This window comes from Leuciscus leuciscus, assembly GCF_965113295.1.
Source record: "Leuciscus leuciscus genome assembly, chromosome: 15".
In the NCBI taxonomy this organism is placed as follows: Eukaryota; Metazoa; Chordata; class Actinopteri; order Cypriniformes; family Leuciscidae; genus Leuciscus; species Leuciscus leuciscus.
In genome coordinates, this window is record NC_138739.1 from 21,970,997 (window position 1) to 21,983,945 (window position 12,949).

Genomic DNA, 12,949 nt, shown 5'->3' on the forward strand with positions numbered 1-12,949 from the left:
ACCAGATAATAAAGTTCACCAGCACTTTATACAACCTTCCTGGAGCGCTATTTTTGTTCTAGTAGAGAAGTGCTTAATATCCGCTCAGAGAGAGAGAGAGAGAGAGAGAGAGAGAGAGAGAGAGAGATGGTGTGTGCATGTAAATGTAGCGTAAACTCCTAGATCCTGTTTCTGAACGGACTTCTAACCTGGAACTGTATCAGCTGATTATTTCTTGACATATTTTTGTTATTGAAAATGTGTTACCTGAGAATGGAAATAGTTTTTCTAAGTGGAGCTCCAGATCGCTGAAATGTTTTGTTTTTTTCTCACACACTCAGTTTTTTCGCGTCATGTTTGCCTGTGTGTCGTCGAGTGTTTATTGAGTATTTCAGAAAAATGATTCACAGCGCATTTTTCTTCTGTCTGTGTTTATTGCTTTCGAATGGTACGTTATAAACATCCTTTGAAATAACACGAAAAAAAAAAGAAAAAACACTGCGAATTAAAACTATACTGTCATGTTTCTTATTTGTTCAGGGACAATTCCTAACAAAAGGCTATTAGTTTAAAGTCCTTTTTTATGGTGTTAAATATTTTTGTCCTAGTTGATCTTCCTCATAAATATTATATTTGATTCTTTTTTTATTTTTTTTTAGGTGTGTTTGGTGATTCAGATGAAGTGAAGTCAGTGTCAGTGACTGAGGGAGATTCTGTCACTCTAAACTCTGATGTTCAAGTACAGAGAGATGATCATATACTGTGGATGTTTGGACCTCAAGACACTAAAATAGCTGAAATCTTTAGAAGGGACCAGATAAACTCTGTATTTGTCAGTAATGATGGAATATTCAGAGACAAACTCCAGATGGACAATCAAACTGGATCTCTGACCATCAGAAACATCAGAACTGAACACACTGGACTTTATAAACTACAGATCACCAGAAGCAGAGGAACTTACAAGAGATTCAATGTTACTGTTGGTGAGTAAATGATTCTCATGATGATTGACTGTGATGACACTCTAAAACTTCTCTTGATTAATCTGGATGTTCAGTATTTAATAATTAACAAAAGTGAAACCTAAACCCATTTTCTACATTGGTTTATACATAAATGGTTGTACTATTCTTTTGCACTTCCTGAAGGAAATACCAGTGCTTTTACAAGCTCAAAGCACCCTTTACCGTCCATATGGGGCGCATAACCCTACCACAGACCTAAACCTACCTAACCGAAGCGTCTCATATTGACGCTAGGGGGTGCTTTGTGCGTCGAATATTGACGCTTCCGAAAGCGTCAGTTACATGACGCCTAAACCTACCCATAACCGAAGCGTCACATATGGACGCTAAAGGGTGCTTTGAGCGTCAGATATTGAAGCATGGTTGAAAGTGAAAAAAAGTGACGCCTTGGGTGTGAGAATGTGTTGCAGCATGTTACAATAGCTGCAAACCCACATTTAGAGAAAATAGAGATTAATATAAAAATTTTAATCTAAAGTTTAGATTAATTAACTGATACAAGAATGAAAACCTATCATAATACAGTATTTGTCACGGCCGGCTCTGAGCCGCGACAAATGAGGGAGGCAACGAGAACGAAAGCGAATTAAAAATATTTATTTAATCAAACATAACAAAATAAACACCACAACGGAAAACATTCTGTTCAGAAAATCAACATAAATAAAGAATAAGCTACATAATTAACACAAGATATAGACTCCAAAATACAGGCCTGCAAACTACACAAACTTAAACTAATACATGGAGCAAACGAATAATAAATAAATAAAACAGCAACCCAAAATAACAGACGACAAAGGGGTAACCAAAAAAGGCTGAAGTCAGTGATCCCTCACCTTTTATCATTCTCTGCAGGTGTTTCACATCACCCCCCCCCCCCCCCCCCCTCCAACACTCATTATAATAAGGGCCCAGAGGCACGTCACAGTATGCAATTCAATTTGCAAATACAACAGAATGTAACGCTGTCCGTTACATTTTGAAAGCACCAGTAGAAGTCTAGATTCCTTTCATCTGATCCTAATCATAATCTTCATTTTTGAAAACATGAAATTGAAAAATAGCAGAAAGAGAGCACAACAAAGGCAGTCTATAGCGGTTAATGCTGCAAACAGACACAATAAAGAAATCATTATATCTTTTAAATACTAATTATGTTGTACTTATTAAGATGTAAACGATTTTTATATTTTCCAGCTTGTCTGCCCTTTCCTGTCATCACCAGTAACTCTTCGAACTGTTCATCATCATCATCATCATCATCATCATCAGGATCATCAGAGTCCAGATGTTCACTGGTGTGTTCAGTGTTGAATGTGAGAGATGTGACTCTCTCCTGGTACAAAGGAATCAGTGTATTGTCCAGCATCAGTGTGTCTGATCTCAGCATCAGTCTCTCTCTACCTCTGGAGATTCAGTGTCTGGATGATTCCTACAGCTGTGTCGTGTCTTATTCATTCACCAACAAGACTCAACATCTCAATAACACTGATCTCTGTCAGCCATGTCCAGGTATCACAATATATCTTATCCTCTAAATGTGTTAGATTAATCAAAATTGTGTGTTTTATAGCTTTTATTTAATGTCCATGAGCTTTTTGGTCATCTATATGCTAAAATATAGATGTAAATATAGAAAATATTTTTTCTTAAATATTGACAGTTCATTGTTAGCAGATGTTATCATATACAAATGTTTGTCTGATAAAGAGCTCTGTTGAATGTTCCTCCACCTACATCTTAAATAACTTCTTCCAGCCGAACATGGTGTGATATTTGTAATAAACTGAAGTCTATTGGCGTTTAAAAAAAAATTATATGTCTTCGATTTATCCCACCCAAACATCCTGTTTCAAAGAAATACATTAACAGTGAAACCACAAAAAAAGTGTTCATCAAATCATTTTTAATAGTTGTAAATATAAGTTATGAACTTTATAAAGTAAAGACCAGATAGATAGTTGGAGTCTTTATCATATAGATTTCAAAATATTCAAGTACTTTTCTTAAAAGCCTGCTAGTTGAAATCTAACATGTTAAATCGGATTTTCAAAACTATAATAGTTTATTTAAGATTCAACTGTACTATTTTCAGATTACACTAATGACTGTTTTCTCTGTTCATTACAGCACTGGACCGGCGTTCAAGTTTCATGATGGTAATAGCTGTTACTCTAGCGCTGCTGGCAGCAACAGCTGTCGCTGGAGGTTCGATGTGCCACAGAAGATGTAAACAACCAGGAAAAAAAGGCAAGTATGGAAATGCAAATAAATAAATATATATAAAAACAAGCAATACGTTTTTTTTTTTTATATATATATAGAAGCTGGACCTTCCAAATTCCAAAAAAAAAAAAAATTGCGGACGAGCCCCCAATTGTTACATTCCAGCTCAAGGAAGTAACAAAAGAAAGGGATCAGAGTCCAAAAATATAGTAAACAAAATATTTATTTATGTCTAGGGGTTAAATGATAAAGAAAACAAGCAAACAATTAAGAGAAAAACAATATGAAGGTCCAGCTCCTGAGCACAACTGCAGGATAGGGATCAGGACACTCTTCCCACAAAGGACAGACATCTTAAATACATCCCCAAATTCAAGACAGGTGTGGATCCTTACCTGGGAACCTATAGAAAGAAAGAGAAGACATTAGAAAAAAACCAACACAAAACTGAGCCATAACAATATATATTTTACATTTACATTTATGCATTTGGCAGACGCTTTTATCCAAAGCGACTTACATTGCGTTATCCTAGACATTTATACATAGGTATGTGCAATCCCCTGGGATTGAACCCACAACCTTGCATTGTTAACGCAATGCTCTTACCACTGAGCTACAGGAAAGCTCAGTGGTACAGGAAAATATATATATAATTTCAAGTTAATTAAATGTATTTTAGTTTATTAAATGTCTGATTTTTATTAAAACAGATAAGAGTCATGATGAAGAGGTGCATTACACTGTTCCAGCATTCTGTGCACGTCACAGAAGTACGGTAAGATACTGTATATTTTATTACTGTATTTAATATGTAAACTCCCTTGGCTTCTTTAAATTCCTGTAGTCAAGGTGTGTGTGACTGGGCATGTGCTGACATGCATCTTAGTGGTATAATGCCAAAGGTTTTTATCACTCATTTGTGGGACTTAGAGCTGTATGTTACCGTCACTTGTATACTTCAGTACGGCTTGTGTTTTTGAACCTTGGTCTGATTTTTGATTCTGGTTCTGTTTTCTTGCAGGACATCATTGCAGCAGAACACACAGTGTACTCAGCTGTTGTGACATAAATATCCAACAAATTGTTTTTTTATTGTTATACTGCAGGTCAATGCCATGAATTCTGCCAATTCCCCCAATCTGATCACTTTACATCATTCATGTTTTTACTCCGTTTTATTACATTTCATTTAGGAGCAGCTAAAGTTAAAGTCTGAAGTCAGATTAGAGGTCATTTTTGTCAATGTGTCTTTTTGTTTATTTCCACTTTTCATAGTATCAGTCCAGTATTTCCATAAAGAATTTATCAGTATTAAAGGGACGGTTTCTGAAGGTGGCATTCAGCTTGATATATATTATACAGCTTATATTGTATATACGTTTTTTATATACTTTGTGTCACTTATTATGTATATGCCTATATTTTATTATTATATTTTTTTGTGTTTTAGTGTGTTTATTTTTGCATAAGTTTTTTTTATATATTTTATTTATTATTCTTTAATTTGGTAATTTAGTTCTGCGTCAGTGTGGTATTTGTTTCTTTTTGCCTTTGTTGACCCCTGCAGTTGTGCTTTCACTGGTGTTTAAAAATGTTTAAAATTGAGGAAGGTTTCCTTACATTGCATCTCCACCCTCATCGTATTTCTAAAAAGCACTTAAAAAGATCATCCTATATATTTTCTATGGGGGTTATTACAATATCTTATGCTCATATTATATTTAATTTGAACTTTGGGACCTTCAGGACAGCTACACTGGATCAGCACTCGTCTTTTTGTTGGCCGCATACTTCATCAAAGATGTCTCACTTAATAAAAGTAACCATTATAAAATTGACCCATTAACATTTCTTGTGAAGCATAAACTGTAATTTCTTGATGACTTTGAAATGTAATGGTTTTTTTTACTGAAATGAGATGCCCTGTGTGGCTGACAATTGCGACCCCTGGAGGACACAGCCTTCTAAATGAGAAATGACATATGACATTTATGTGCCCTCTTTTACTCTACTATAAATGAATTAGCAGCACCTGGTGGATTAATCAAAACAAGATGCAAAGTTGCTTTCCAGACCCTTTATCCTCTCTGTTCCTCAGTGTTGGAAGGAGTTTCCAGCCTCCATCGATTATTAGACCATCACAACGTTTAAGAAACAGCTGAAAGTAGCTCTTCCACGAACACAAACCACAAAGGCAGTGCCTAATAATATCCTCTGTCCCTTCCAGTTTCTGTTCTTCTAAAGCCTACTTGTCAAACCTGCCATGGCAGAACTGTGGACATGGTTGTATGTAAATTTGAATAAAGTCCTCTTCTCTTACCCTGCTGATAACTGAAGTGATGTAAAGGAAGTTAATGCTGCCCCCTACAGCACAAACAGTGCTGTAGGGCTAACAAAATTATGTTCTAAGAATGTTTTATTAATGTTCATATTAAGTTATAAAAACGACATTTATGAAAACCACTTCCGGTTAACCAGAAGAGGAAGACAGAAGAGCTCAGCTAAAATAATTTGAATGCCATCTTTTGCATATCCAAATAGTCCTGTGACAGGCGAAGACACATTTGCATGTACATTGCACAGCAAGAGTAGTGAGCGGAAAAACAAGCTAAAGCTCACTGAAACACTGATCTAAGATTTTGAACCACAAATGTCAATGTATGTGCACAACAGTCCATTTGCTATGTTATGATGTGTTGAAGGCTGATTATTTTATTTAAAATGCATTAATAAAAAATATATCACAAATAACATTTCTAGAGCCTTAAAAGGATCTGTCAGGCGCTTCATGTGTACATTTCAGGGGTTTCACTATGTGATAATTTTATGGATTTAGTTTAAATTAATGTTTTTTAAAATAATGTGGTTTTTTTTTAACCTTTTGGTTATTAAATGTTCTTTGAAGTTGAGTCAGGAATACCAGGGTTCCACTGAACCTTTTTTTCTAAGAGCGTATAGTGTTTGATCTACAAGCACTGACTCGTGTGACAACTCATATTGCGCAGGTGCACTTCTACGCTTTTGTTTTCTTTTGGGAATGTCTTGGCATAAAAGATGACAGAAGTTATGACACTTGAAATAAATGTAGTACAAGTTTCTCCAGTTAGTTTACTGGTTTATTTTTAGGATGAGAACAAACAGCAGAGCAGCTGATGAGAACACATTAACTCTTCATCTGTTCAAGCTACTGAAGAATATGAATATTTTTCTTGCTTTGTTCGGTGTTTATCTGTGTATAGATGGTGAGTGATGCATTTTTTTAAACTCTACTCTAAAATTAAGCCTGATCTTCTAGTCTCCAGTCACCTTCAACTTCAAAGCTTTGTTTAACGTCTTAATGTCTTCTGTAGGTTATGTCAGTGGTCTTATTCTGCCTCTGGCTGCAAGTCTATGGCAGCTATATGACCATATGATAAAAAGTTACTATTGACGCTATTTCTTCAGTCTTATATCAATCTAACCCTGCATTTCTTTATCCATACAATGATAGTTGTCATAATTATGACTAACAGTTACAGATTTTAAGATTATTTACGTCAGAACACAAAGAAAAATAGCCAATGGGGGTCACATTTTTGGGGTCCAAAAAAAATCTTAAAATCAATGTAACTTTGTCAAAATTATGTTTTAATAATATATAGGATGAGGAATAAAAAAAAAAAAAAAAATTGTTTCATAAACCGCTTTCTAAAATCAAGTAAAAAAACAACAACAGCTCTCATTCACTAATAATTGCACAGGAGAACTTCTCATGAAATAAAATCTGCCTAATTCACAAAATGTACAAACACACATGAATTTGTTCTTCAACTCGTTCTAAAGTTAATGAATTTGGAGCATTCTAAATGAGTGGCCACGTTCCTGAGGTTGGAAATTTGCATAAAACCAATTTGCCTAAAACCAATACCATTTTTATTTTAAAATCTTTCTTTGAATATGGCAACATGATACCTCGTTCTACAGTATTTCTATGATTAAATCACTGACAGACTGGTGTCTGGAATGTGTCATAGCAACGAGGTCAACCCCGCCCTTACGCTTAGCTTAAAGGGATAGTTCACTTTGAAATTACATTTTGCTATGTTTTAGCTTACCTCAAGGGCATCAAAGATGTAGGTGTCTTTTTCCGCAGTAGTTTCAATTTTGATATTTTTAGGTCAAACCGTTCTTGTCTGTCAGTCATATAATGCAGGTCTATGGTCACCATCTCAAAGAGCATGCACAGAGTCCAAATTAAACAATTCCCCATCGTAAGTACACATTGATGGCCTAAGACACGAAACGAGCTGTTTGTGTGAGAAAATTAACAGTATTTATATAGTTATCTCTTGAACACAGCCACGTCCAAGTGATCTGAGGGCGCGCGCGCTTCCTGGTCGTGTGACGTGTGCGCAGACTGGTGCATAGATATATACACTAGATGTCGCCTTGGCTACTGCAGTTCATTGGAACGAAACCGTAGCCAAGGCGACATCTAGTGTATATATCTATGCACCAGTCTGCGCACACGTCACACGACCAGGAAGTGCGTACTTACAATGGGGAATTGTTTTAATTTGGACTCTGTGCATGCTCTTTGAGATAGTGACCATAGACCTGCATTATATGACTGACAGACAAGAACGGTTTGACCTAAAAATTTAAAAATTGAAACTACAGCGGAAAAAAAGACACCTACATCTTGGATGCCCTTGAGGTAAGCTAACATATACCAAAATTTAATTTCAAAGTGAACTATCCCTTTAAGGCTTCTCTCTATTCCTTAGTAAAAGTTGGTCTCAGCAGCTTTGTGAATAGGTTTTAAGAGGAAACTTACCTTAAAACTTTTACTGCTTTTAGGAGAACTCTTAGTAAGATAAAATGTTTTGTGAATATGGCCCCAGATTACATAACTCTTGTAATTAATCCCCAACACTGGTCTTAATCACAGACAAGCACGTATGACAGCGTACGTGTCCTGTCTTGTTCGTTGTGGCTATCGGCCTTCTGTCATGGATTGCTCTGAGACTTAAGTCCAAGCGCAGCTTTATTTGAAAATCCAGAATCGTAGTCATGCCAGGCAAAGGGTCAAAACACTTGCAAACAATCCACAAAGAATAACAGCGACAACAGAGAGTGCTCAAACATGCAATGTGACAATTACAAAACCTCGGTGAGAAATGGCAGCGAGAACATGGTATAAATAGGGTGAGACAAACAATGTAACGACACACAGGTGAATGCAATAATTAATGATGAGTCCAGGCAAAGAATTATAGGAACTGCAGTTCATGGCTGAGTGGCAAAGGTCAGGGAAAAGAGTGCCCTCTGGTGGTCAACATGGGCACACCAGCTGGTATCTGTGACACCTCCCAAAGAGAAGCATGCAGAGTTGTCTCGCTTTACAAACATATACTGTAACGCTAGCCAGAGGATGAAGGGGGGAAAGGAATGTTGCATTAAACATTTTTAACATGTTTAACAAAAAATCGAACATAAATGACAAGTTATTTTTGACATTCCTAATATAACTGTGACCGTGGAACTTTATCACAAGGAATGCTGTGTGTTATACTAAACTGAAATTCGGCCTGTTGAATAATAAGTAGATTATCACTAATCACTAAAAATGTAAAATTATCCGAGGGTGCAAAAGTGACGTTGAAACAACATCACTTTGTAATGTTGAAGCAATATTAACACTATTGATTTGTGGTTGAAATCTGAACATTATTTCAATATTAACCGAGGGTGCAAGAGTGACGCTAAAGCAACATCACTTTCTAACGTCATTTCAATTTAATCAGCATTGACGCATCAACACTGACTTAACTTTGTTTCAATGGGTACATGCTATCTGGGATAGATTATCACTAATCACTAAAAATGTACTTTGCAAGACAGTGGCTAAGATTTATTTTCAGGTGTATTAATATTTTTCATTAATGGCCGGAATATATTAATTTAATTTAAATTTTTCCAGATGTGAACGATTATGCGAGGTATGAAACGACAAGAGTGACTGAGAGAGATTTCATCATTCTTCACAATGATATTAATGAAACACAGCAAGATGATCACGTGTTGTGGATGTTCGGATCTCCAAACATTCACACCCCTGAAGTCTATGAAAGGATCATCTCGACCTCTGACAGTTACGAGAGGTTTAAAAACAAGCAGAGCAGATCACACATTATCTGGAGCTTCAGCGACACTCAACCTCGACAACAAACCATGTCCAGATCGTGTAAGTACACGTTACAATACTATTAGCAAACCCTTTGAAACTCTGACCTAAAAAAGCTTCAACAGGATGAAAAGAAATTACAAATTACAATAAATGTCAAGTTTAAACTGGATATTGTGTTTTGCAGATTTAAGAGATGAAAAAAACGCTTTAGTGAAGGAGGGAGATTCGGTGACGTTTTGCCCTGATGCTTCTGAGCTACAGAGCGATGATGTGATACAGTGGAAGTCTGGAGATCATCTATGTATAGCTAATAACAATAAAATTATTAATTGTGATAATGAGAGATTCGGAGACAGATTTCAGCTGGAAAGGCAGAACGGATCTCTCACCATCCAGAACATCAGCATTAAAGACGCTGGATGTTATGAATTTATCATCATCAGAAATGGAAACGTACAACATACAACATTAAAGTCTTATTGTGTTAAAGTGTACGGTAAGCAGTTTTCTCCTTCATAACTTTCATCCTGGTGAAAATAAAGTTGACTCAAAAATGAGCATTATCATTTAACCTCAGGCTGTTTTTACACCTGTGTTATTGTATTTCTTCAGTGGAACAGTGATGTGTGTCATTCATGATGTGAGACTGGTTTATACAGCAGGAACATCTTACTGTCATATGTCAGACGACAGTCAGATATATCTCTATTGTTGAAGCTGTTTATTTGCTTATTCATTTGTTTTTCAGGTTCTTTGCCTGTTCCTAACATCACCAGTAACTGTTCTTCATCATCATCAAGCCAGAAATGTTCACTGGTGTGTTCAGTGTTGAATGTGAGTGATGTGACTCTCTCCTGGTACAAAGGAATCAGTGTATTGTCCAGCATCAGTGTGTCTGATCTCAGCATCAGTCTCTCTCTACCTCTGGAGGTGGAATATCAGGATAACAACACTTACAGCTGTGTGATCTACAATCCCATCAGCAACCAGACCAAACATCTGGACATCAGTGAACTCTGTCACACATGTGAAGGTACATCAGCTGTGATGTTACAGCCTTCTGACCTGTATGTATTGATACATGAATATTTCCTCTTCCAGATGAGGTATTGTGTGTAGACTGAAGTCAGACAGACAGGTCAGTTACAAAAAGTGCTGTTTTCCATTTGTTTCTTACAGAAAAGCACCACCATTTGATTATTACAGAAAAGCGCCACTACTATTTTATACTTATACCACTGATAGTTGTTCCAGTGCTGCTGGCAGTAATTGCAGGAGGAGTGAGGATCTGGTGCAGCAGAAACCATAATCAACCAGAACATGTAAGTATCATCACAACTTGCATAGAGGGAATAGAAAATAGTCATAGAATAAAATAGAAAATAGAAAAATTTAAATAAAAATGAATTTGGTACAGAAAAACAAAAATCAGAGTGGACATCAAGGGAAATAAATGATAACCCTTTTATGATGCCTAATCAGAGATTAATGTAGATTGCACAGATTGTGCTGCCAATACTGACATTGCTGTTATTGCTGGGTTTAAGTGAATTTTCTCTCTGTAACATCAGTTTTTAATAGCAGCAGTATTTTCCTTTCTGATTTGTAATTTTTCCCTATGATTGTATGTTTTTTTACAGGTTGCTTGAGGAGCAGATCATGTAGGCTATATTCATAGTCTTCGTGCCTAATACTAACACTGAGACTGCACAGAACAAAACTAATGTGTGGAGCTCACTCAGCTCAGTGTGGAGATTTGCAATTTGTGAACATAAAGCAGGAAAGAGTACAAAGGAGAGGAAACAGACATATATAACATCAGATTGATCAGAGATGCATCAGAAGAAGGGAGACAGATGGCCTAAAGTATAGTACATTACAGTAAGTGATACTGTAAACTGATTAGCATTGTAGAGACTGCCATATTACTGTAAATCACCTTTCATCTGTGTAGAGATTCAGTCATATGGCACAATGAAAACATTTACTGTATTGCCAGCAAACTCTGTTCTAGCACAAAACCTCATGGCAGTTTCATAACTTCATCACACCTTTTGATAACACACTAGATAGATACTATTACAAACATTATGGATTCAATTTCATACGTTTTGTAATGTAAGAGTATTTTCGAATGTGGCAACATAGCCTGTATTACTGTCATTATTTCAGCAGCAAGGGTGAATTGAAACATGTATCTAGCATTGTTTGCTGTTGATTGTTAAAAGTACTAAACTGAAAGGAGATCGTACTGTTGTGTTTAAACCAAATGTTCTCATTAAATATTACAATAATCTTGTGTTTGAAACAATGATTATGTGGACTGAAAATATGTGCAACTGAATGAAAGCATTGCATTAGGTTTTGAAGCTTTGTGATCAGTTTGGATTTTTGTACTAAGAGTTTTGAAAATGTACACTTTACTTGTGAAAATAGTACCAAAGCGAATCAAATAAAAAACTGTAATAATATTAGATGGGATATTATTATATATTTCAATGCTTTGCATATATCAAAAAAATATATTTCAATGCTTTTGCATTCTCTCTCAAACATTTTGCATTCCCCAGAGAAACATTGGCTTGCAAAGAACTCACATTATTTATTTCCACATTGGTTATTTTAATGTTTCTTATTTATTTATTTTTATTTATTTTTTGGGTTAAAAAACGACACAGAGCCATGTTTAATCAGGACTTTAAAAAAAAAAATATATATATATATCAAATGACCCTTTGAGACATTCTAGTAATTGCTGAACTCATTCATCTGTTCTACAATGATTTGAGAAGACTGGTGGAAATAACACAGATAAAACCACAAGATAAGCAGAGCTTTTGGTTTTATTGGTTTTATTTCAGCCAACAAACAAATTTAACTTGAGCTCATGCTACATTTGCCTTAAAATAAGTGTCTGTGTCCTTGTTATTGTCTTGCTATTTTTAGTATTAACTTGCTATTAACATTTTATGGAGTAGTTTTTATTCTTTTTCTTTTCTATTTCCTAATATTTTTTAAACCTAAAGCTTTCAAATGAACAAAACCCATTTTGTTCAAAAATAAATTAATTGAATTCTTCCATCTAGTTTACACACATCAAAACCTGCTGCTTGTCAAATAAATGCATACACACTGTCTGTCTATTTTTGCAATTACATTATATATGTATATATTTATTTATTTATTTGCTTTTTTTTCCGCTTGTTAAATTTTATTCTATTTTAATCATCTGTCTTGCCACTGTCATTCTGTCTGTACTGTGGAAGCTTATGCCACCTAGACAGATTCCTTGTGTAAACATACTTGCCAATAAAAAATGCTGATTCTGATTATACAATAATTATTAGACCATGGTTAGCTGCTTATTGAAAAGAAAAGAAAAAAGAAAAAAGTGTTTATGAATGTAAACTATGAGTGAGTTGTATAATTGTGGTGAGTTCAATTCAGTGACACTAGAGGGAGCCAAAGACAAGCTCAACAAAATTTGAAATCCCCAGCTAAAGATGTGGAGCATCAATATCAAACGTTGAATCCTGTCAGG

The 12,949-nt window shown here is 35.4% G+C and overlaps 1 protein-coding gene across 2 annotated transcripts; it reads left to right on the forward strand.

Moving 5' to 3' along the window:
• The first annotated feature begins 105 nt into the window (after positions 1 to 105).
• On the forward strand, positions 106 to 11,889 carry LOC309475622 (uncharacterized protein). Of its 2 annotated transcripts, XM_082138477.1 has the most exons (8): positions 3,280 to 3,617; positions 3,950 to 4,014; positions 4,261 to 6,481; positions 9,202 to 9,465; positions 9,593 to 9,904; positions 10,157 to 10,441; positions 10,588 to 10,730; positions 11,049 to 11,889. In XM_082138477.1, exons 3-8 carry the CDS (start codon positions 6,367 to 6,369, stop codon positions 11,055 to 11,057), a joined length of 1,128 nt encoding a protein of 375 aa, XP_081994603.1. In that variant the 5' UTR covers positions 3,280 to 3,617; positions 3,950 to 4,014; positions 4,261 to 6,366; the 3' UTR covers positions 11,058 to 11,889. The 2 variants fall into 2 exon arrangements, with proteins under 2 accessions (XP_081994604.1, XP_081994603.1); XM_082138478.1 differs by lacking the exons at positions 3,280 to 3,617; positions 9,202 to 9,465; positions 9,593 to 9,904; ... (1 more) ...; positions 10,588 to 10,730; positions 11,049 to 11,889 and adding exons at positions 106 to 427; positions 639 to 965; positions 2,208 to 2,522; positions 3,141 to 3,260 and having other exon boundaries at positions 4,261 to 5,558.
• Positions 11,890 to 12,949: the final 1,060 nt, after the last annotated feature.

Bases quoted from the DNA above. Each gene is read 5' to 3' on its own strand.
- LOC309475622 (XM_082138477.1), top strand. From the start codon at position 6,367: ATGAGAACAAACAGCAGAGCAGCTGATGAGAACACATTAACTCTTCAT. The intron at 9,466-9,592 runs GTAAGTACACGT...TGTGTTTTGCAG, and splicing joins ACAAACCATGTCCAGATCGT to ATTTAAGAGATGAAAAAAAC. The intron at 9,905-10,156 runs GTAAGCAGTTTT...TTTGTTTTTCAG, and splicing joins TTATTGTGTTAAAGTGTACG to GTTCTTTGCCTGTTCCTAAC.